The 25,526-nt window shown below is 49.3% G+C and overlaps 1 protein-coding gene across 2 annotated transcripts in view; it reads left to right on the top strand.

Annotated features, from left to right (window-relative positions):
• Nucleotides 1–23,202, top strand: part of LOC144486465 (X-ray repair cross-complementing protein 5-like) — a 39,536-nt gene extending 16,334 nt beyond the window's left edge. For both annotated transcript variants that reach the window (XM_078204499.1, XM_078204500.1), the window contains exons 5-12: nt 1,014–1,197; nt 3,680–3,866; nt 7,257–7,425; nt 11,430–11,591; nt 13,247–13,376; nt 13,752–13,852; nt 20,650–20,766; nt 22,976–23,202. In XM_078204499.1, coding sequence (XP_078060625.1) covers nt 1,014–1,197; nt 3,680–3,866; nt 7,257–7,425; nt 11,430–11,591; nt 13,247–13,376; nt 13,752–13,852; nt 20,650–20,766; nt 22,976–23,178 — 1,253 coding nt within the window. In that variant the 3' untranslated portion in view covers nt 23,179–23,202. The remainder of the gene's footprint in view (nt 1–1,013; nt 1,198–3,679; nt 3,867–7,256; nt 7,426–11,429; nt 11,592–13,246; nt 13,377–13,751; nt 13,853–20,649; nt 20,767–22,975) is intronic.
• Nucleotides 23,203–25,526: the final 2,324 nt, after the last annotated feature.

Below are 25,526 nucleotides of genomic sequence, written 5' to 3'. Positions count from 1 at the left end.
TTCTAACCAATCATCTGGCCTGCAGTTATATGCTTCTTTTTCCTTAAGTTTGACAGTTTCCTTAACTTCTTTAGTTAACCACGGAAGTGGGTCCTCCCCCTCCAAATCTTTTTAATAGTAGAAATTTACTTATTCAGAATATTCTGAAACAGCCCCTGAAATGTCTGCCACTGGTTGTCTATTGATCTGTCCCCTAGCCTAATCTCCCAGTTCACTTAGCTAGCACAACTTTCATGCCCACATAGTTGCCTTTATTTAAGTTTAAAATACTAGCCTTAGACCCACTCTTCTCCCTTTCAAACTAGTCAGTTGTGTTGAAGCAGGGTTAGACAGTGTAGTGGCCAGACCAGTGTTGTACTGTGCATTGGAGCTTCATCGAACAATCCCTTCACTGCTTCCACTGTCCTGATTGTCACCTGAACTGAAGCGTGGTTCTGTAGGGATGGCCAGAAGGCTGTTTCCCAACATGGGTTGGTGTCCTGCCAGCCAGCATCCAAAACGAAAGGAAGGGTAAGACCTGCAGTCCACGCCAGCCTGCCCTGTGACGTGATGGTACGAAGACCGGAACTGAACACTTCTTCCTCTCTTTCCTCATTCTATCCCCCCCGCCCCCGCCCCCCCCAGTCATCGACATAGTCTGCTAATCAAGGCAAATAAACAGGCCCAAAGTCAAACCCGTCAGGCAACCAAAACCAGTCTAGGAGATCACAGATCAAATCTGATTTTCTGTACTTCACAATCTTTACCCTCGTCAAGAACTGGGTCCAGCTCCAACTTAAAGAATCTGAGAAACGTTGCAGGGAAAATTGCCGATCATTTTTGTCAAAAGACTGGGCGGAATTTTCCCGTCCCGCCCACCACGGGAATCGTAGCGAGCGGGACATGGACCCTTGGGGGTGAGCGTGGCTGGAAAATCCCGCCCATCATCTCGCGAGCAATAATAACAGAAGCTTTGCCTTTTGCTGCTATGCTGTGAATGGCGTGTCTTTGTCTCTGCCCTTGTCTGTGTACAGGGATCATCCTTGACCTGATGCATCTGAAGAAGCCTGGTGGGTTTGACATGTCTCTCTTTTACTGCGACATTGTCAGTGTATCAGAGGATGGGGATGCAGCTGTGCAAGGCGAGGGGTCAGCCAGGTTGGACGATCTGCTTCGGAAAGTGTGGGCCAAGGACTACAAGAAGAGGACCGTCACCAGGTCAGCAGTCACTCAGAGTAGCACCGCGTCTCCTGGGTCCTCGGAGAGTTTCTAATGTACTCCCTGCGGACCTTGGCAGACAGAACGTCCGTGTTCATGTACACAATCTGCTCAAATGTACGGACGATCTTCATAGATTAGGCACTCAGGGCATGTTTCCACTCGCAGGGAAGAGCGAAACCAGAAGCCGTCAACACCAGGTAGTGACCAGGCCAGGAATGCAGGAGAAATTTCATTACCCAGAGAGTGATGGGAATGTGGAACTTGGCTCCCACAGGGTTGTAATGAATGGTGTAGCTGCGTTTAGGGAGAAGCTGGATGAGCATGAGAGAGAAAATCATTGGCCGGTTACGCTGATAACGCTAAAGGGAGAGGGGAGGGAGAAAGTTCATGGGAAGCGGAAATACTGGCATGCAGCTGTTGGGCTGAATGGCCTGTTTCTCTGCTGCGTCTCTTATTTTGAAACATCATAAAGTGCATCATGTTACTTTGACAGGAATCGGCCATACAAAGAATATAGTACAGCACAGGAACAGGCCCTTCAGCCCTCCAAGCCTGCATCGACACACGACGCCTTTCTAAACTAAAGACCTTTCGTCTCTACATAGCAAATTCCTCCATTCCCAGCCTTTTCATGTATCTATCCAGATGCCTCTTAAATGTTGCTGTTGTATCTGCTTCTACCACCTCCTTTGGCAGCGCGTCCCAGGCACTTACCACCCTCTGTGTAAAAAAACTTGCCTCTCACATCTCCTTTAAACTTTCCCCCTTTTTGCCTTAAACCTCTGTCCCCTAGTAATTGGCATTTCTACCCTGGGAAAAAGACTCTGACTATCCATTCTATCCACGCCTCTCATAATCTTGTAGACTTCTATCAGGTCGCCCCTCAGCCTCTGACGTTCAAATGAAAACAAATCAAGTTTGTCCAATCTCTTCTCATAGCTAATACCCTCCAAACCAGGTAACATCCTGGTAAACTTTTAATGTGGCGACCAGAACTGTATGCAATATTCCAAACATGCCCTAACGAAAGCTCTATACAGCTGCAACTTGACCTGCCAAATTTTGCACCCTATGGCCCAACCGATGAAGGCAAGCATGCCATACGCCATCTTGACCACCTTATCCACTTGTGTTGCCACTTTCAGGGAACTGTGGACCTGTACGCCCAGATCCCTCTGTATGTTAATGCTTCTAAGGGTCCTGCCATTTACTGTGTATTTCCCTACTGCATTGGACCTTTCAAAATGCATCATCTTTGATTTGATTTGATTTATTATTGTCACATGTATTGGTATACAGTGAAAAGTATTGTTTCTTGCGCACTATACCGACAACGCATACCATTCATAGAGAAGGAAAGGAGAGAGCGTAGAATGTTACAGTCATAGCTAGGATGGAGAGAAATATCAACTTAATGCAAGGTAGGTCCATTCAAAAGTCTGATGGCAGCAGGGAAGAAGCTGTTCTTGGGTCAGTTGGTACGTGACCGTATCTTTTGGTGGAAGAGAGAATGTCCGGGGTGTGTGCGGTCCTTAATTATGCTGACTGCTTTGCTGAGGCAGCGGGAAGTATAGACAGAGTCAATGGATGGGAGGCTGGTTTGCGTGATGGATTGGGCTACATTCACAACCTTTTGTAGTTTATTGCGGTCTTGGGCAGAGCAGGATCCATACCAAGCTGTGATACAACCAGAAAGAATGCTTTATATGGTGTATCTGTAGAAGTTGGTGGGAGTCATAGTGGACATGCCAAATTTCCTTAGTCTTCTGAGAAAACAGAGGCGCATTTGTCTGGATTAAATTCCATCTGCCATTTCTCCGCCCAAGTCTAACCAGACTATCTATATCCTGCTGCATCCTCTGACAATCCTCCTCACAAACATTGGTAAACATAGCAACTATTTTCCACACACACTTGAACAGTGAGATAATGACCAGATCTGTTTTTTGGAGGTTAATTTGACAGGACAGAGCTTCCCTGCTCTCCAAAGTAAAGTTTATTTATTAGTCACAAGTAAGGCTTACATTAACACTGCAATGAAGTTACTGTGAAATACCCCGAGTTGCCACAGTCCGGCGCCTGTTCGGGTCAATGCACCCTAACCAGCACATCTTTCAGAATGTGGGAGGAAACTGGAGCACCCGGAGGAAACCCACGCAGACACGGGGAGAATGTGTAAACGCCACACAGTGACCCGAGCCGGGAATCGAACCCGGGTCCCTGGCGCTGTGAAGCAGCAGTGCTAACCACTGTGCCACCGTGCCATCCTCCATGTGGTGCTGTGGGATATTTTACATCCAACTGACCAAATCGTCAGGACCTTGGCTTAAACCCCACCGCCCCCCATCCCTTAACTGCTGCCTTCTTCAACCGCTTAATGTGCATCAGAATGTCTTTGAGTTTCAGCCCCTGTTAAACTCTCTGTTCCGGTGCCGCTTGTATTTGATGTCCTGTTTTTTTTGTGTTTTGTTTTGGCCAGGCTGAACCTGAAGCTGGGAGAAGGCGTGGAACTTTCAGTCGGAGTTTACAATCTCGTGCGGAGTGCCAGGAAACCCAGTGCCGTCCGCCTGTACCGGGAAAGCAACGAGCCCGTCAAAACCAAAACCCGCTGGTTTAACGGGGAGACGGGCAGTCCGCTCCTGCCCAGCGACACCAAGAAGGCCCAGGTAAAGGACGGTGAACCTATACCGTGCTGAATTAAAACGTCAACTCCTGCCTGTCCAAAGGCAAAACACTGCGGATGCTGGTAATCTGAAATACAAACAGAAAATGCTCTTTCTTAATTCATGAACGAGATGTGAGTTATTGTGCATCCCTAATTGCCCTTGAGAAGGCGATGATGAGGCGTTTTCTAAAACTGCTGCACTCTGCGATGTGAAGGCACATCCACAGTGCAGTTTCATCATGACTTTTGACACAACTGAGTGGCTTTCTAAGTCAATCAGAGGGTAGTTGAGAGTCAGCCATGCGGTTCTGGATCCTCAGACAGGCCAGACCGGATAAGGACGGCAGATTTCCTTCTCTAAAGAGCATTAATGAACCAGATGGGTTTTTACAACAATCGGGTAATTTCATGATCACAGACTAATTTCCCCTTTATTATACAGCTCTGGCGAAGGGTCATCCAGACTCGAAACGTTGGCTCTTTTCTCTATTCACAGATGCTGCCAAACCTGCTGAGATTTTCCAGCATCTTCTCTTTTTCTCCCCCAGTTGCTGTGGTGTGGTTTGAACTCGTGCCTCTAGATCGATGGCACGGTGGCACAGTAGGTTAGCACTGCTGACTCACAGCACCAGGGACCCGGGTTCAATTCCTGGTTTGGGTCACTGTCTATCTGGAGTTTGCATGTTCTCCCCATGTCTGCATGGGTTTCCTCCGGGTGCTCTGGTTTCCTCCCACAGTCCAAAGATGTGCGGGTTAGGTGGATTGACCATGCTAAATTGCCCCTTTAGTATCAGGGGGACTAGCTAGAGTAAATGCATAGGGTTATGGGGATAGGGCCTGGGTGGGATTGTGGTCGGTGCAGACTTGATGGGCTGAACGGCCTCCTTCTGCACTGTAGGGATTCTCTGATTCTATCATTAGTCAAAACCTCTGAATTACTCATCCAGTAACAGAACTCCCCTGTTATTGTATCCCTTGTGCGTACTGTACAGAGAGAAACAAGAGTTAATGTTTTAGGTCGATGACTTTTCTTTACAACTAGCCCGCGTTAGACATGCCACAGGGTTCAAACAGGTACAGAAGGAAGGTATGCACGGAGGGCTGGAAAGAGTGAAAGGGGAGGCAGCAGAGATTAAATAACAGAAGAGACAATGGTGCAAGGCAAAGATAGAATGGTAATGAGATGAGTAAATAAAGAGAAAAAGAACTTGTATTAATTAAAATAGCGCCTTCCACAACTTCAAGATGGCCCAAAGCACTTCACAGCCAATGAAGTACTTCTGAACTTTCCTGCAGACAAAAGGAATATGCCCAAGCCTTGCACCTGTTTTGAATTATCTGGCAGCTTGAGGAGCCTATAGCTCCCCATTGCTTTCTCCATGGCAAGACCTCGGTCAATCAGAGTCGACTTGTCAACCAATCAACACCCTTTTCTCCTGTGGTATAAATTGTCACAATTGTTTGAAATTTGACCTTCTGGGGTTTGTCCTGATGAGGGCAAGACAAAAAACTTCGACAACCTGTCTCCTTGTTCAGCATTGGTTTCGAAGTTTAGCCACTGCTGTAATGTAGGAATCTTTCTACTTACATTTGACTCTCTCCATCCCTTTCTTCCACAAACTGATTCCCTCCCTGTAACTTGCTTTTTTATTTTAAAATAAGGATCAGTACGAGGTATCATTTTTATTTTCTGCTCTGTCTTTAACTTGTTACCTGTTTAAAGTTAAAAGTTTATTTATTAGTGTCACAAGTAAGGCTTACATTAACACTGCAGTGAAGTTACTGTGAAAATCCCCTAGTCGCCACACTCCGGCGCCTGTTCGGGTAACACTGAGGGAGAATTTAGCACGGCCAATGCACCCTAACCAGCACGTCATTCGGACTGTGGAAGGAAACCGGAGCACCCGGAGGAAACCCACGCAGACACGGGGGAGAACGTGCAGAGACTCCACACAGACAGTGACCCAAGCCGGGAATCGAACTCGCGTCCCTGGCGCTGTGAAGCAGCAGTGCTAACCACTGTGTCACCGTGCCGCCCCGTTTCTGGGATACGCATCACCCTTCTTCCAATGTCCTGAATATTTTGTACCATCGTAATCCAGACATCCAGTGGGAAGAGTCTTCCATCCCTTTGCTCTTTTTATACCGAGATTAACTTTCCATTTTTCAGTCAGACCTTCACTGGATTAGCTCTTTGAAGAAGAGGCATACGGACCCGAAATGTTAACTCTGCTTCTCTCTCCGTGCACCTGCTGAGCTTTTCCAGCATTCTCTGTTTTTATTTCAGATTTCCAGCGTCCATAGTATTTTGCTTTCACTTCATTGAGTTTATCTGCTTGATGTGGTTACATGACCATCTATATTGATGGAATATTCCACAAAATATGTCCAGCCTAATGAACAGAGCGTGCTTGAGCCTCTGTGTTATTTAACAAAATAACACAGAGGCTGTGTTACTCATGACGGTGATTGCTCATATCACACAGTGTGACCTAATCCAGAAGAGGACCGTTCGGGCGGCACGGCGGTTAGCACTGGTGCCTCACAGCGCCAGGGACCCGGGTTCGATTCCCGACTTGGGTCACTGTCTGTGTGGAGTCTGCACGTTCTCCCCGTGTCTGCGTGGGTTTCCTCCGGGTGCTCCGGTTTCCTCCCACACTCCAAAGATGTGCAGGTTAGTTGATTGGCCATGATAAATTGCTCCTTAGTGTCAGGGGCACTATCAGGATAGATACATGGGGCTACAGGGATAGGGGCTGGGTGGGATTATGGTCGGTACAAACTCAATGGGCTGAATGGCCTCCTTCTGCACTGCAGGGATTCTATGATTGCCCATCCCTAATTGCCCTTGAGAAGGTGGTGGTGAGCTTCCTTCTTGAAACGCTACAGTGCATGTGGTGTAGGTACACCCACTGTGCTGTTAGGGAGGGAGTTCAGGGATTTTGACCCAGAGACAGTGAAGGAACAGCCAATATATTTCCAAGTCAGGATAGTGAGTGGCTTGGAGGGGAACTTGTAAGTGATGGTCTTCCCAGGTATCTGCTGCCCTGGCCCTTCTAGATGGAAGTAGTTGTGGGTTTGGAAGGAGCTATTGAAGGAACCTTGGTCAGTTCCTGCAGTGCATCTTATCGATGGTACACACGGCAGCCAATGTGTCCGTGGTGGAGGAAGTGAATGCTTGTAGAAGGAGTGCCAGTCAAGCGGCTGTTTTGTCCTGGATGGTGTCAAGCTTCATGAGTGTTGCTGGAGCTGCAAGTGGAGAGTACTCCATCACTCCTGACTTGTGCCTTGTAGATGGTGGACAGGCTTTGGGAGGGTCAGCGGGCGAGTACTCGAAAGATGTTGCTCTTTCATATAATTTAAGCCTGTTCTTGTTCTTTTTGGTTCCCAGGTTTATGGACAGAGGCAGATTGTTCTGGAGAAAGAGGAAACCGAGGAATTGAAGAGATTTGATGGCCCAGGCTTGGTTCTCATTGGTTTCAAGCCATTGTCACTCTTAAAGAAGCACCACCACATCAGACCCCCACAGTTCATTTACCCAGATGAGATGCTGATAACAGGTAACCCTCAGCCGCTGTTACTGCTGCCCTTTGGCCAAGTGGGCATGGCTCTACCCAGGGTATTTATAGAGCACAGGGTCCAAACTTCATCCCCCTTCTCCTCAGTTAGCTGATGGTTCACAAGACAGATTCATGCAGATAATGATGGGAAACCCTGCAGTGGCAGCGAGAAGTGTTAAAACGTTAGGAGCTAATGTTCCAGCATGAAGGAATCCTACTGGAGAGAGAGAGAGTGACATTTTATATATTTACAATGCAGCCGTAATAGAGAGCAGATGCAAATATGTTATCAGATAGAATACCCCTCCTCTCGAATCCCTCTACCCTAGAATACCCTGTATAGAATACCACTATCCTAAAATACCCTGCATAGAATACCCCTCCTCCAGAATCCCTCGACCCTAGAATACCCTGTATAGAATAACACTATCCTAAAATACCCTGTTTCGAATACCCCTACTCTAGAATCTCTCTATCCTAGAATACCCTGTCTAGAATCCCTCTATCCTAAAATACCCTGAATAGAATACCTCTATCCTAGAATACCCTGTATAGAATCCCTCTATCCCAGAATACCCTGTATAGAATACCACGATCCTAAAATACCCTGTATAGAATACCCCTACTCTAGAATCCCTCTACCCTAGAATGCCCTGTCTAGAATCCCTCTATCCTAGAATACCCTGTCTTGAATCCCTCTATCCTAAAATACCCTGAATAGAATACCTCTATCCTAGAATACCCTGTCTAGAATACCTCTATCCTAAAATACCCCGTATAGAATACCTCTATCCTAGGATACGCCGTATAGAATATCTCTACCATAAAATACCCTGTCTAGAATATCTCTATCCCAGAATACCCCATATAGAATACCTCTACCCTAGAATACCTCGTATAGAATACCTCTACCCTAGAATACCCAATATAGAATACTTCTATCCTCGGATACCCTGTATAGAATATCTCTACCCTAAAATACCCTGTCTAGAATATCTCTATCCTAGCATACCCCATATAGAATACCTCTCCCCTAGAATATCCCATATAGAATACCTCTACCCTAGAATACCCCGTATTGAATACCTCTATCCTAGGATACCCCGTATAGAATACCTCTACCCTAGAATACCCCGTATAGAATACCGCTACCCTAGAATACCCTGTATAGAATACCCCTGCCCTAGAATACCCTCAATAGAATACCTCTACCCTAGAATACCCTGTATAGAATACCACTACCCCAAAATACTCTGTATAAAATATAACTACGCTAGAAAACCCTGCATAGAATACCACTAGCCTAGAATACCCTGAAGAGTATCCCCTATCCTTGGGAGCTGTATCACTGATTGTTTGATGCTACCTGAGCATTATTATATCTTAAGAGATGAGAAGATGAATTTGAGCTCATTGTAACTGGTCCACTTCCTCTCATTACAGCATGCGGTTACATACTGAATGGCGTTAATGTGTTCTCTCCACTGCTCTGGATCATAGATCACGCCAACGATTTCTCACACTTTGAATCGAGGAGTCAGATGCTGAATCCTATTACCCTGGTTAGAAACATAGAAAATAGGAGCAGGAGGAGGCCATTCAGCCCTTCGAGTCTGCTCCATCATTCATTATGATCATGGCTGATCATCCAACTCGATATTCTGTTCCCATCTTCTCCCCCATATCTTTTTATCCTCTTGGCCCCAACCAAGTGCTATATCTAACTGCATCTTGAAAACATTCAATATTTTGGCCTCAATTACTTTCTGTGGTAGCAAATTCCACATATTCACCACCCTCTGGGTGAAGACATTTTTCCTCATCTCTGTCCTAAATGATTTAGCCTGTATTCTTAAATTGTGATCCATGGTTCTGTATGCTGCCCCAAAAAATCCCTGAGTTGCCACACTCTGGCGCCTGTTTAGGTACACCGAGGGAGAATTTAGCATGGCCAATGCACGTCTTTCGGATTATGGGAGGAAACCGGAGCACCCGGAGGAAACCCACGCAGACACGGGTTTCTATGAGATTCCCCCCCCACCCTCATTCTTCTGAACTCTGGTGAATATAATCCTAACCGACTCAATCTCACCTTGGGAGTCAGTCCCACCATCCAAGGAATCAGCCTGGTAAACCTCCGCTCTACAGCAAGAACGTCCTTCCTCAGATAAGGAGACAAAAGCTGCACGCAATATTCCAGGTGTGGTCCCACCAAGGCCCCATATATATGCAACCAGACACCCCTGCCCCGTACTCAAATCCTCTCGCTATGAAGGCCAACATTCCATTTGCCTTTTTCACCGCCTGCTGCACCTGAATGCTTCACTTCAGCGACTGGTGCATGAGGACACCCAGGTCTCATTTCACATTCCTTTTTCCTAATTTATGGCCTTTCAGAGAGTAATCTGCCTTCCGTTTTTGCTCCCAAAGTGGATAACCTCACATTTCTCCAAATTATACTGCATCTGCTGTTCATTTGCCCACTCACTCAACTTGTCCACATCACACTGAAGCATCTCTCCATTTTCCTCACAGCTCACCCAGCTTTGTGTCATCTGCAGATTTGGAGATATTACATTTAGTTCCCTCGTCTAAATCATTAATTTATATGTAGTGAATAGCTGGGGCCCCAGCACTGATCCCAGCGGTACCCCACTAATCACTGCCTGCCATTTGGAAAAAGACCTGTTTATTTCCTACTCTTTGTTTCCTGACTGCCAACCAGTTTTCTATCCATCTCAATACACTACCCAATCCCATGCACTTTAATTTCACACACTGATCTCTTATGTGGGACCTTATCTGAAAGTTCAAATAAACCACATCCACTGGCTGCCCCTCATCAACTCTACTAGTTACATCCTTGAAGAATTCCAGTAGATTTGTCAAGCATGATTCCCCTCGTGTAAATCCATCTGACTCTGTCCTGTCCAGCCGCTGTTTACCAAGTGCTCTGCTATTAAATCCTCCCCCACTACCGACGTCAGGCTGACTGGTCTATAATTCCCTGTTCTCTCTCTGCCTCCCTTTTTAAATAGTGGGGTTACATTAGCTACCCTCCAATCCATAGGAACTGTCCCAAAGGCTATAGAACCTTGGAAGATGAATACCAATATACCCACTATTTCTCAGACCATTTCCTTAAGTACTCCGGGGTGTAGATTATCGGGCCCTGGGGATTTATCAGCCTTCAATCTCAATTTCCCCAACACCATTTCTCTACTAATATTAATTTCCTTCCGTTCCTCCCTCTCCCTAGACCCTGTGTTCCCCAACTTTTCTGGTACGTTATTCGTGTCCTCCTTTGTGAAGACAGAACCAGAGTATGTATTTAGTTGGTCAGCCATTTCTTTGTTCCCCATTATAAATTCCCCTGTTTCTGACTGTAAAGGACCTAGTTTGTCGTTAACAATCTTTTTCATCTCACACACCTAATAGAAATTTTTACGGTCAATGTTTATGTTCCCCGCGAGCTTACTCTCGTACTCTATTTTCCCCTTATTAATTAGTCCCTTTGCTGAATTATAAACTGTCCCAATCCTCAGGTCTACAGTTTTTCTGGATCATTTGTATGCCTCTCCCTTGGACCTTTAACTATCTCTAATTTCCCTTGTAAGCCTTAGTTTGGCCACCTTTCCAGTTTTATTTTTGTGCCAGACTGGATTAAATAATCATTCTTTGAATGTTTGCCGTTGCCGATCCACCATCGTCCCCTTAAATAACATTTCCCAATCTATCAAAGCCAACTTGTGCCTCATATTCATCGTAGTTTCCTTTATTAAGATTCAGGACCCTAGTCTCAAAATCAACTACCTCACTGTCCACCTTGATGAAGAATTCTATCGTGTTATAGGGGATGAAGTAACAATTTGACTTTATCGTCACCACTTGCTAAGCAGCTCAGAGAGGTCAGCCCCCCTGGTCCTTTCCAGCAGCCTTTGGGCCAGCCATGGTGCCAGGTGCTTATTGTTCTGAGCTGTGTTTATGTTTCACATTCCCAACAGAAAGCACCACTTTATTCAGCGCACTGCTCACCAAGTGCCTGGAGAAGGACGTGTATGCTGTTTGCCGCTATACTCCCCGGAGGAACACCCCACCCCGATTTGTGGCGTTGGTCCCACAGGAGGAGGCGCTGGATGATCAGAAAGTGCAGACCATCCCTCCAGGTCAGTGACACTGTCTCTCTCGGATCGCTCACTGACTGGGTGAGTACACTTGATTTGTCTCTCCTTTCTGACTGAGTTATGGTCACACCAGTGCCACAGAATCTCCGGCACCTTTTCTGCCTGACCACATATGATAATTATTCACACACTATTTGTCTATGGAGGGCATCGTAGCTGTTGCCTATCCTACCCCCACTCACCTTCCCCACACACACACACCACATACCACGTGTATACACACACCACATGTGCACACACACACCACACATACACGCACCACACGTACACACACGCACCACACGTACGCACGCACCACACGTACGCACGCACCACACGTACGCACGCACCACACGTACAAGCGCGCACCGCACGTACATGCATGCACCGCACGTATGCGCGCACCGCACGTACACACACATATATACACACAGTAGAGCCTGGCTGATTGTGTGCAGCTCCAATGCAGAGAGGAACTGAAACCAGATATTTGATTTGATTTATTATTGTCACATTTATTAGTATACAGTAAAAAGTATTGTTTCTTGCGCGCTATACAGACAAAACATACCGTTCATAGAGAAGGAAAGGAGAGAGTGCAGAATGTAGTGTTACAGTCACAGCTCGGGGTGTAGAGAAAGATCAACGTAAGAGAAAGATAGCACCACAGCCTGGGCTTGGACTCAGATGAACTAACTTCAGATTTCTATAGTTCAGAGTTACAGCGGATACATGTTACAGTGGGTGGATGAAAATTGAAGATTACATAATAACTGCTGAGAGGAAATTGATCCAATCTATAAAGGAGAAAAGATTGCAGGGCTGGGGGAAAGAGACGCATTGGATAAGCTCTTTCAAAGAGCCAGGAGAGCCATGATGGGCTGAATGGCTTCTATGCAGTGTCATTCAATGAATCATTTACCACCGCTGTAGTCCTGCATTACATTGGCAGTGCAGTGATTTTAGACGTGGGTCTTCACTTGTGGTTTCCTCCCTGGGAACAGTAACCTGACGATAGGCAGAGTTTTTTAAGCGATGTTGATTGAGGGATGAATACTGGCCGAGACACCAGGGAAAACTCCCCTGCTGCTCTTCAAAACAGGGTCGTTAACATCCATCTCCGAGGGATGTGGGGACCGCAGTTTTCTGTCACGTCTGAAAAGCATTAAAGTACGCAAAGAATTCAAACACCCCACGGAGCTGCAATCACCACTCACACACACACCCAGGGACTTGGGTCAATTCCCAGCTTGGGTCACTGTCTGTGTGGAGTCTGCACGTTCTCCCCGTGTCTGCGTGGGTTTCCTCCGGGTGCTCCGGTTTCCTCCCATAGTCTGAAAGACGTGCGGGTTAGAGTGGATTGGCCATGCTAAATTCTCCCTCAGTGTACCCGAACAGGAGTGTGGCGACTCGGGGATTTTCACAGTAACTTCATTGCAGTGTTAATGTAAACCTACTTGTGACACTGATAAAATAAACTTTGAAACTTTAAACTTTAAAACTTTACTAGTCGTAGCTTTGACCTGATTTCTGCAAAAATGCGAATGTTCATCCCAGGTCATCCCATCAAACGCAACTCCTGAGTCGGGCAGAGTGGACGTGTGAAATGCTCACCGATTCCTGGTACAAACAAAACCTTTCCGTCATTTTCCCATTAGGATTCCACCTGATTTTTTTGCCTTACGCCGACGATGTCAGGAAGATCGGCTTTACGGAGAAGCGAGTGGCCAGCGAGGATCAGATCGAGAAGATGAAATCAGTGGTGCAGAAGCTCCGGTTTAAATACAGGTCAGTCGGAGGTTCCAGCGATACTTTCTGCGCCTTTAGGGGATCACTGTCTGTGCGGAGAGTCTGCACGTTCTCCCCGTGTCGGCATGGGTTTCTTCCGGGTTCCTCCCACAGTCTGAAAGGTGTGCGGGATTGGCCGTGCTAAATTGCCCCTCAGTGACCCAGATGTGTAGATTAGAGGGACTAGCGGGGTAAATACATTGGGTTACAGGGATAGGACCTGGGGTGGGATTGTTGTCGGTGCAGACTCGATGGGCTGAATGGCCTCCTCCTGCACTGTAGGATTTCTATGATTTCCCCTGTGCAGATGAACAGGAAATTTCTGCAAATTCTCCTTAAAATAAAATGGTGACCATTTCTATCCCTCTGGATTAGGCCTGAGAGCTTTGAGAATCCGGTTATTCAGCGGCATTTCCGTAATCTGGAGGCACTGGCCCTCGATTTGAAGGAACCGGAAGAAGTTGAAGATTTGACACGTGAGTATCCTGCTGTACAGCTCGTACCCACTGCCCAGCAGCAAAAGGAATTAATTTGATTTGATTTATTATTGTCACATGTATTAACATACAGTGAAAAGTATTGTTTCTTGCGCACTATACAGACAAAGCATACCATTCATAGAGAAGGAAAGGAGAGAGTGCAGAATGTAGTGTTACAGTCATAGCTAGGATGTAGAGAAAGATCAACTTAATGCGAGGTCGGTCCATTCAAAAGTCTGACAGCAGCAGGAAAGAAGGGTGGGTACTGGTAGACAGGAAGGTGGGTTGAAGTGTGTCTACTTCAATGCAAGGAGCATCCGGAACAAGGTAGATGAACTTGGGGCGTGGATTGGTACTTGGGACTACGATGTTGTGGCCATTACGGAGACGTGGGTAGAAAAAGGACAGGAATGGTTGGTGGACGTTCCGGGGTATAGATGTTTCACTAAGTGTAGGGAAGCTGGTAAAAGAGGTGGAGGAGTGGCATTGTTAATCAAGGATAGTTTAACGGCTGCGGAAAGGCACTTCGTGGGGGATCTGCACACTGAGGTAATATGGGCTGAAGTTAGAAATAGGAAAGGAGCGGTCACGTTGCTAGGAGTTTACTATAGGCCCCCAAATAGTAATAGAGATGTGGAGGAAGAAATTGCTAAGCAGATTATGGATATGTGTGGGGGTCACAGGGTAGTTGTCATGGGGGACTTTAACTTTCCAAATATTGATTGGAACCTTTGTAGGTCAAATAGTTTGGATGGGGCAGTTTTTGTGCAGTGTGTGCGGGAGGGTTTCCTGACACAATATGTGGATGGGCCGACTAGAGGTGAGGCCACATTGGATTTGGTACTGGGAAATGAACCAGGCCAAGTGTTAGATTTGGTTGTGGGAGAGCAATTTGGAGATAGTGACCACAATTCGGTGTCTTTTGTTATTGCAATGGAGAGGGATAGGGCCGTACGGCAGGGCAAGGTTTACAATTGGGGGAGGGGTAATTATGATGCGATTAGGCAAGAATTAGGGGGCATAAGTTGGGAACAGAAACTGTCAGAGAAAGGAACTAATGAAAAGTGGAACATTTCAAGGAACAAATACTGGATGTCCTTGATAGGTATGTTCCTGTCAGGCAGGGAGGAAATGGCCGAGTGAGGGAACCATGGTTCACGAAAGAGGTGGAATGTCTTGTGAAAAGGAAGAGGGAAGCTTATATAGGGATGAGGAAACAAGGTTCAGATGGCTCGATTGAGCGTTACAAGTTAGCAAGGAATGAGCTGAAAAAGGGGCTTCGGAGAGCTAGGAGGGGACATGAGAAGTCCTTGGCGGGTCGGATCAAGGAAAACCCCAAGTCTTTTTACTCTTATGTGAGGAATAAAAGAACGACCAGGGTGAGGTTAGGGCCGGTCAAGGACAGTAGTGGGAACTTGTGTATGGAGGCAGTAGAGATAGGCGAGGTGATGAATGAATACTTTTCTTCAGTGTTCACCAACGAGAGGGGCCATGTTTTTGAGGAAGAGAAGGTGTTACAGGCTAATAGGCTGGAGGAAATAGATGTTCGGAGGGAGGATGTCTTGGCAGTTTTGAGTAAACTGAAGGTCGATAAGTCCCCTGGGCCTGATGAAATGTATCCTAGGATTCTGTGGGAGGCAAGGGATGAGATTGCAGAGCCTTTGGCGTTGATCTTTGGGTCCTCGCTGTCCACGGGGATGGTGCCAGAGGACTGGAGAATGGCGAATGTTGTTCCTCTGTTTAAGAAAGGGAATAGAAATGACCCTGGTAATTATAGACCGGTTAGTCTTACTTCGGTGGTTGGTAAATTGATGGAAAGGGTCCTTAGGGATGGGATTTACGACCATTTAGAAAGATGCGGATTAATCCGAGATAGTCAGCACGGATTCGTGAAGGGCAAGTCGTGCCTCACAAATTTGATAGAATTTTTTGAGGAGGTAACTAAGTGTGTTGATGAAGGTAGGGCAGTTGATGTCATATACATGGATTTTAGTAAGGCGTTTGATAAGGTCCCCCATGGTCGGCTTATGATGAAAGTGAGGAGGTGTGGGATAGAGGGAAAGTTGGCCGATTGGATAGGTAACTGGCTGTCTGACCGAAGACAGAGGGTGGTGGTCGATGGAAAATTTTCGGATTGGAGGCAGGTTGCTAGCGGTGTGCCGCAGGGATCAGTGCTTGGTCCTCTGCTCTTTGTGATTTTTATTAATGACTTAGAGGAGGGGGCTGAAGGGTGGATCAGTAAATTTGCTGATGACACCAAGATTGGTGGAGTAGTGGATGAGGTGGAGGGCTGTTGTAGGCTGCAAAGAGACATAGATAGGATGCAAAGCTGGGCTGAAAAATGGCAAATGGAGTTTAACCCTGATAAATGTGAGGTGATTCATTTTGGTAGGACAAATTTAAATGTGGATTACAGGGTCAAAGGTAGGGTTCTGAAGACTGTGGAGGAACAGAGAGATCTTGGGGTCCATATCCACAGATCTCTAAAGGTTGCCACTCAAGTGGATAGAGCTGTGAAGAAGGCCTATAGTGTGTTAGCTTTTATTAGCAGGGGGTTGGAGTTTAAGAGCCGTGGGGTTATGCTGCAACTGTACAGGACCTTGGTGAGACCACATTTGGAATATTGTGTGCAGTTCTGGTCACCTCACTATAAGAAGGATGTGGAAGCGCTGGAAAGAGTGCAGAGGAGATTTACCAGGATGCTGCCTGGTTTGGAGGGTAGGTCATATGAGGAAAGGTTGAGGGAGCTAGGGCTGTTCTCTCTGGAGCGGAGGAGGCTGAGGGGAGACTTAATAGAGGTGTATAAAATGATGAAGGGGATAGATAGAGTGAACGTTCAAAGACTATTTCCTCGGGTGGATGGAGCTATTACAAGGGGGCATAACTATAGGGTTCGTGGTGGGAGATACAGGACGGATATCAGAGGTAGGTTCTTTACGCAGAGAGTGGTTGGGGTGTGGAATGGACTGCCTGCAGTGATAGTGGAGTCAGACACTTTAGGAACATTTAAGCGGTTATTGGATAGGCACATGGAGCACACCAGGAGGATAGGGAGTGGGATAGCTTGATCTTGGTTTCAGATAAAGCTCGGCACAACATCGTGGGCCGAAGGGCCTGTTCTATGCTGTACTGTTCTATGTTCTATGTTCTAAGCTGTTCTTGAGTCGGTTGGTACGTGACCTCAGACTTTTTCCCGACAGAAGAAGGTGGAAGAGAGAATGTCCGAGGTGCGTGGGGTCCATGATTATGATAAGGAATGATAGTGATTATGATAAGATAGTGATTGTAAAGACTAAAAAAGCCCAGCTTTCACACGTAGTCTGTAACAGAGCAGTATATCGGGAATATTTCCCATTGGATTCAGGGCCCCGGGGCGGGTATGAATATTGGCTAATTGTTGAATCCAGTTGTAATGCTCCCTGGGGGGCAGAGAGGGGTTGCTGGGGGCATGAAGAGGGGAGAAATATGGCAAAGTGGGGGGGGGGGGGGGTTAGGGTGGGGGAGCTGGGGGATGCGGAGAGGAGAGTCAGTGTATCAGCAAATGCATACTGTGGCAATTACAGTAATTGCCTTATTGAAGACAGGCGATGGTTATTGACTCAACCTCTGAAAGAGTATAAATGGACACAGCAGGAACAGATCCTGTGGGGGAATCAGAGGAGCTTGTATCTGTACTGAGCTGTATGGAGAATAAACTTGCTGAAGGAAAAAGACCAGCTGCTGTATTATTCCTCCACTGCTAATAAGAGGGAGCTCGGGGGGGGTGGGGTGGGGGGGTGCAGAGCTCAGGGGAGGGGGGGGGCAGAGCTGGGGGAAGGAGCAGATAGGGGGGAGAGAGGGGGAGCTGGGGGGAGAGGGGGAGCTGGCAGGGAAAGGGAGAGCTGGCTGGGGAGGGGGAGCTGGGGGTGTTGAGCTCCAGCTGACGAAGGGGCAGCGCTCCGAAAGCTAGTGGCATTTGCTACCAAATAAACTTGTTGGACTTTAACCTGGTGTTGTTAAACTTCTTACCGTGTTGGAGAAGGGCAGCTGAGGGGAGTGGGGGACAGAGAGAGAGGGGGTGCTGGGGAAGAGAGAGGGGATGCTGGGGGCGAGAGAGAGGGGGTGCTGGGGAAGAGAGAGGGGGTGCTGGGGAAGAGAGAGGGGTTGCTGGGGGAGAGAGAGGGGTTGCTGGGGAAGAGAGAGGGGGTGCCGGGGAAGAGAGAGGGGGTGCTGGGGAAGAGAGAGGGGGTGCTGGGGAAGAGAGAGGGGGTGCTGGGGAAGAGAGAGGAGGTGCTGGGGAAGAGAGAGAGGGGGTGCTGGGGAAGAGAGAGGGGGTGCTGGGGAAGAGAGAGGGGGTGCTGGGGAAGAGAGAGGGGGTGCTGGGGAAGAGAGAGGGGGTGCTAGGGAAGAGAGAGGGGGTGCTGGGGAAGAGAGAGGGGATGCTGGGGAAGAGAGAGGGGGTGCTGGGGAAGAGAGAGGGGGTGCTGGGGGAGGGAGAGGGGTTGCTGGGGAAGGGAGAGAGGGGGTGCTGGGGGAGGGAGAGAGGGGGTGCTGGGGGAGGGAGAGAGGGGGTGCTGGGGAAGAGAGAGGGGGTGCTGGGGAAGAGAGAGGGGGTGCTGGGGAAGAGAGAGGGGGTGCTGGGGAAGAGAGAGGGGGTGCTGGGGAAGAGAGAGGGGGTGCTGGGGAAGAGAGAGGGGTGCTGGGGAAGAGAGATTGGGTGCTGGGGAAGAGAGAGGGGTTGCTGGGGAAGAGAGAGGGGTTGCTGGGGGAGGGAGAGGGGGTGCTGGGGGAGGGAGAGGGGGTGCTGGGGGAGGGAGAGGGGGTGCTGGGGGAGGGAGAGGGGGTGCTGGGGAAGAGAGAGGGGGGTGCTGGGGAAGAGAGAGGGGGGTGCTGGGGGAGGGAGAGAGGGGGTGCTGGGGAAGGGAGAGAGGGGGAGCTGTGGGGGGGGAGAGAGGGGGTTGCTGTGGGGGGAGAGGGGGAGCTGGAGGAGGAGGAGGAGAGGGGAAGCTGCGGGGAGGGGGAGGGAGAGAGGGGGAGCTAGGGTTGGAGAGGGGGAGCTGGGAGGGGGGAGCTTGGGGGGAGGGAGAATTGGGGTGGAGAGGGGGGGAGTTGAGGGTGGAGATGGGGAGTGGGGGTGGGGAGAGGGTGGAAGTATACTGTGAAAGGTCTGACACTGGGAAGTTGCGAAGAACAAAGGGACCTTGGCGTGTTTGTCCATAGATCTCTGAAGGCGGAAAGGCAGGTTAATAGGGTGGTGAAAAAGGCATATGGCACACTCGCCTTTATGAGTCGGGGTATAGATTACAAAGCAGAGAGGTCATGATGGAGTTGTATAGAACTTTGGTGAGGCCACAGTTGGAGCACTGTGTGCAGTTCTCGTCGCCATATTATAGGAAGGATGTGATTGCACTGGAGGGGGTGCAGAGGAGATTCACCAGGATGCTGCCTGGGACGGAACATTTAAGTTATGAAGAGAGTTTGGATTGGCTTGGGGTTGTTTTCTCTGGAGCGGAGAAGACTGAGGGGTGACCTGATCGAGGTGTTCAAGATTATGAGGGGCATGGACAGGGTGGATGGGGAGCAGCTGTTCCCCTTAGTTGAAGGGTCAGTTACGAGGGGACAAAAGTTAAAAGTGAGGGGTGGGAGGTTTTGGGAGGATTTGAGGGAAAAGTTTTTTCCCCAGAGGGTGGTGAGGGTCTGGAATGCGCTGCCTGGGAGGGTGGTGGAGGCGGGATGCCTCACATCCTTTAAAAAGTACCTGGATGAGCACTTGGCATGTCATAACATTCAGGGCTATGGGCCAAGTGCTGGCAAGTGGGATTAGGTGGGCAGGTCAGGGCATTTCATGCATCAGTGCAGATTTGGTGGGCCGAAGGGCCTCTTCTGCACTGGAGGATTCTGTGATTCTGAGCTGGGGGGCAGAGATGGGGAGCTGGGGGGCAGAGAGGGGGAGCTGGGGGGCAGAGAGGGGGAGCTGGGGGGCAGAGAGGGGGAGCTGGGGGGCAGAGAGGGGGAGCTGGGGGGCAGAGAGGGGGAGCTGGGGGGCAGAGAGGGGGAGCTGGGGGGCAGAGAGGGGGAGCTGGGGGGCAGAGAGGGGGAGCTGGGGGGCAGAGAGGGGGAGCTGGGGGGCAGAGAGGGGGAGCTGGGGGGCAGAGAGGGGGAGCTGGGGGGCAGAGAGGGGGAGCTGGGGGGCAGAGAGGGGGAGCTGGGGGGCAGAGAGGGGGAGCTGGGGGGCAGAGAGGGGGAGCTGGGGGGCAGAGAGGGGGAGCTGGGGGGCAGAGACGGGGAGCTGGGGGGCAGAGAGGGGGAGCTGGGGGGCAGAGAGGGGGAGCTGGGGGGCAGAGAGGGGGAGCTGGGGGGCAGAGAGGGGGAGCTGGGGGGCAGAGAGGGGGAGCTGGGGGGCAGAGAGGGGGAGCTGGGGGGCAGAGAGGGGGAGCTGGGGGGCAGACAGGGGGAGCTGGGGGGCAGAGAGGGGGAGCTGGGGGGCAGAGAGGGGGAGCTGGGGGCAGAGAGGGGGAGCTGGGGGGCAGAGAGGGGGAGCTGGGGGACAGAGAGGGGGAGCTGGGGGGCAGAGAGGGGGAGCTGGGGGAGAGAGAGGGAACCGGGGGGAGAGGGGGAGCCAATGGGGTGCTGTGGGGGAGGAGGAAAGGTAGAGAGGTGGAGAAGGGGGGCTGGAGAGGGAAAGCCGCGGGAGGGGAACAGGGGGAGAGGGGGGGATGCTGCGGGGGAGGGGGGGGGAGAGGAAGCTGGAGAGGTGCAAATAAATGACTTTGATAGAGGAGCGTAATTGGGGAAATCGTCTTTTCCCCACACAGTGCCAAAGAATGATGTTATGGACAGGAGAATCGGACAGCTGGCAGAGGAGTTCCTGGAGCTGGTTTATCCCCCGGGCTATAACACAGGTGCAAAGAGCCAACAGAAGAGGAAGCTCAGTGAGTACTGCGGCAAGGGGAGCAAATTAAACGTTGTGTCAGTAAATGCTTCGCGTGGGATACAAGTGAGCCACACGGACACGGAAATCTCTGCTCAATTCTCTCAGAACTGAACCAGCTGGTCGCCAAAAGAAACAAAGAATTGCATTTCTTTAGCGCCTTTCCTCAGGACATTGTAAAACACTACAGTCAGTGAAGTGTAGTGGCCGCTGTAATTTATTACAACCCTGTTAGGAACATTTATAGAGAATTAACTGACCATAATTACCTGACAGAACTAGATTTCAACTTTTTCAAATAAAAACATACTTTATTGTATTTTAGACTTAAACAAAGCACTATTAACTCAACACTGCAGTTTATCATTCCTCATGCCTGTGAACTCAGTTCAACTTTGTGCTCCCTGCCCAAGAATTCCCCTATACGTGGCAAGAATATTGAAGGTGCATTCACTTCTGTAGAAACCAGCCCGTGAGGTATGCCATAGCCCTCCAGAATTCACTTTATCGTTCCTCCCTGTTAGTTATTTCCTGAGGAAAGATTTTATGGGGATCCTGCCCATTGATTTTTGGCAAAGCAACCTTCCAACCTTGATTTAACATCACACGACTGTGGAGGTTCAGCTCCTTGTTCTGGTGGCTGGCAGGTACCCAACTTGCTCCTCAGAGCTTCCAAGCAATTCTGTTGACTGCTTTCGGCCTCAGGGTTCTGGGGTGGACCACTGTAGATAATCCAGGGAACAAATAGCTGTTTTATTATACAGGACAGATGCAAGAATATCAAATTTCAAAGAGCAGCAATTAAAGATTATCAGTCGGGCTCGTAATGTGGCCCATTTACGCCTGCTAGAAATTACGTGTATTCATATGGAGGGACCTGTCCTCTACAGGCAAAAGGAACATGTCCAGGCACTGCCTTTTTTAATTAAATGTAAGCATGGGGAGGGGGGGGGTCAATAGTTCCCTAACGCACCCACCATGGCAATACCTCAACCAATCAAAATCGATATGCTGACCAATCAGCACCCTTTTTTTGGGGGAGTATAAATTGTTACTCCCTTTGAAATTTGGCATTCTTGTGTCTGTCCTGATGAGTGCAAGATGAAAAGCTTCGACAGCACGCCTCTGTTTTTGCAGCGGTATTCAAATCCAGAGGGAAAATGTGGGTTCAAATGCCCACCATGACTGTCTGAGAATTCTAAGCTAGTGTTTGTTTTTTAAAAGCTTGATCAATATAAAGTAGCTCCCGGTAAAAGTGACCCCAAAGCCTGTCAGAAAAATCCAACGACCGAGCTCATGTCTATTATGGAAGGGGGTGGCACGGTGGCACAGTGGTTAGCACTGCTGCCTCACAGCGCCAGGGACCCGGGTTCGATTCCTGACTTGGGTCACTCTCTGTGCAGAGTCTGCACGTTCTCCCCGTGTCTGCTTGGGTTTCCTCCGGGTACTCCGGTTTCCTCCTACAGTCCCGAAAGACGTGCTGGTTAGGGTGCATTGGCCATGCTAAATTCTCCCTCAGTGTTACCCGAACAGGCGCTGGAGTGTGGCGACTAGGGGATTTTCACAGTAACTTCATTGCAGTGTTAATGTCAGCCTACTTGTGACGAATAAATAAACTTTAAACTTGCTGTCTTTACCAGCCTGTCCTCCTGTTGATTCCAGTCCCAATGTGGCTGACAGTTGAACGTTCTCTGAATTAACTTGGCAAGTCCCACGCAAAACTGCCCTATTCATGGCAACTAAATGCCAGCGATGCCCGCTCCTCCAGAATGACGATTGTTTTACTGTCCCTTATTAACAATGAACAGGTGTAAAGTAAATTTAAAAGTAAAGTTTATTTATTAGTGTCGCAAGTAAGACTTACATTGACACCGCAGTGAAGTTACTGTGAAAATCCCCTAGTTGCCACACTCCGGTGCCTGTTCGGGTAACACTGAGGGAGAACTTAGCACGGCCAATGCATCTAACCAGCATGTCTTTCAGACTGTGGGAGGAAACCGGAGCACCCAGAGGAAACCCACGCAGACACGGGGAGGACGTGCAGACTCCACACAGACAGTGACCCGAGCCATAATTAACTGAAGTGGAATTGCACGGTGCTGTTTCTTATTAGCCGAATATTCAAGAGTGGGGCCATTGTTTGTCTTCGGTACTTCGGAGATTTGTCACGGTGACTGTCTGAAGAATGAACTGCTGTTCTCTGTGATCAGGCGACGCAGCCGGGGGAGCCGAGAAGAGGCCAAACGTGGAGGTGTCGCTGGGGAAGGAGGTGGTCAGGCAGTACCTGCGGAGCGGGACGCTGGGCAAGCTGACCGTGCCGGTGCTCAAGGAGGTCTGTAAACAGTACGGGCTGAGGGGCAGCAAGAAGCAGGAGCTGATCGACGCCATCACCGGTCACTTCGCTGAGAACTGACCGCGGTGGAATTCAGGCCATGGCCTGGGGGGGAGCGGGGGGGTGGGGGGGGCTGCGGGTCGTGTACGAGCAGCGGAGACTGCCGGGTTTAGCTGGGGAAAAGACCCAACTGGCCTTCCCAACTGAATCAAAACACCACAGGAACCTTCAAACTGTGACCCCCGCCCCCCCCCCCCCCACCGCAGCGAGCAGCCAGTATCCAAATCAGCTCTGATCCAAATATAACAGAACCAGGACTTGCTCTGACTCCGTGATTCCGACCATCTGCGTAATGAGGAGAGCCCAGGCTCTCCTTCCGAGGCCTCCAGGATATACAGGCCACCTCGCTGACAAGGAACTCAGAAATCTGCCCCCGGGATATTTTTGTACCTGTTGAATTTGTCACAAGTTTATTTTGTACTTTGTGTTTTACAGGCCACCTGTAACCTACTCACATCCAACAAAACCCAGTCCTGGGAAAGTCACTGCCACGTCTGAATATTATTTTCCTCCCTGTTATTTTTACCGGGGGGTTGGTGAGGAAGCCCCGGACTTGGTTATGGCAGAAAGGTACCTGTTAACAACCAGCTGGCACCGCCCAAGGGTAGTATACTGATCTTTGGCTGCGCTCTTTACACTTGTAGTTCTAGTGAGTGGAGAGAGAAATAGGCAGCACGGAGCTGCAAAGGTTAACCTAAACATGCAAGATCCATGTGCGGGCTGGGTGGATTGGCCATACTAAATAGCGCCTTAGTGTCAGGGGGATTAGCAGGGTAAATATGTGGGGTAACGGGGATAGGGCTTGGGTGGGATTGTAGTCAGTGCAGACTCGATGGGCCGAATGGCCTCTTTCTGCCCTGAAGGGATTCTATGATTTTTTTTAACAACGGTACAAAGTAATAACGAGGTTTTGGGACCTCGCTTTGATGGGAACAGTTACCGTATCAGATCAGTAATCTCTCGCTGGAAACGGAGGCAGGCCATTCAGCCCCTCGAGCCTGTTCTGGGTGAAGGCAGTCAGGGTTACTCTGAGGTGAAAAGTTCAAATCAAATACAAACCATCTCTTCTCGCATTTCCCTCGCACGCTAACCAACCTTCAATCCTGATTTTGGCTGTCTGTATTTTTATATAAGTGACAAGATTAAAGAGTTTACTGGGGATGATTTTTTTTGGGTACTTCCTGCCTGTTTTGTTGCCGCTCCTGTGTGTTTTTCTTCTCGAAACTCTATGGCCAGAATTTTCCCGTTCCGCCCGGCACGGGAATCGGAGCGGGCGAGGGGCGGAACGCGAAAAGGTGCGTTGACCTCGGGTGGGATTTTACGGTTTCAGGACGAGTGAGTCTGTAAAATCCCGCCCTTTCTTATTTACTTCCTCTCTCGGACCTCAGAGTCCTGAGATTCCACATCACCATCTCCAGACCACCACCATTGCTCACTCAGTGTTTAATTGAACCAGACTCTGAACATTTTTTTGTAGCTTCCTCAGAGCTCCATCATAGTTGCCTTGAGTTCCACAGCATCACTCTCAGAGCCCCATCGCAGCTGCTTCACAGCATCACTGCAACTCCCTCGCAGCACCCCTGCAGCTCCCTCGCAGCACCACTGCAGCTCCCTTGCAGCATCACTGCAGCTCCCTCTCAGCACCCCTGCAGCTCCCTCGCAGCACCTCTGCAGCTCCCTCTCAGCACCACTGCAGCTCCCTCACAGCACCCCTGCAGCTCCCTCACAGCACCCCTGCAGTTCCCTCGCAGCACCACTGCAGTTCCCTCGCAGCACCTCTGCAGCTCCCTCTCAGCACCACTGCAGCTCCCTCGCAGCACCACTGCAGCTCCCTCACGGCACTGCCTGCAGCTGCTTCACAGCACCACTGAAGCTCTCTCTCAGCACCACTGCAGCTCCCTCGCAGAACCACTGCAGCTCCCTCACGGCACTGCCTGCAGCTGCTTCACAGCACCACTGCAGCTCCCTCTCAGCACCACTGCAGCTCCCTCTCAGCCACACTGCAGCTCCCTCGCGGCACCACTGCAGCTCCCTCACGGCACCACCTGCAGCTCCCTCGCAGCACCTCTGCAGCTTCCTCCTTCTAGTTCCATAGTAATGATGTTCACCTCCTATATTGAGGACAAGACATGCAGCCGCTGGTGATTATACCCGAGCAACGAGTCTGGCTCCCAGGAGGAAATCTTCCATTTATATGTTTCTAAGATAACTGTTTAAAGAAGCGGTTGTGTACGGGTCAGGACTTCATAATATCAAGAAGTTAAAATAATTCACTGTTTTGTTGAAGTAAAATATTTGAGAATCTGTTTCTGTTTTTCTGATACGGCTATTGTTGGGAAATTGGGATTTACCCAGCGGCAGCTGGATTC

This window comes from Mustelus asterias, unplaced genomic scaffold, assembly GCF_964213995.1.
Source record: "Mustelus asterias unplaced genomic scaffold, sMusAst1.hap1.1 HAP1_SCAFFOLD_350, whole genome shotgun sequence".
NCBI lineage: Eukaryota > Metazoa > Chordata > Chondrichthyes > Carcharhiniformes > Triakidae > Mustelus > Mustelus asterias.
This window is presented reverse-complemented; position numbering and strand designations above follow the sequence as displayed.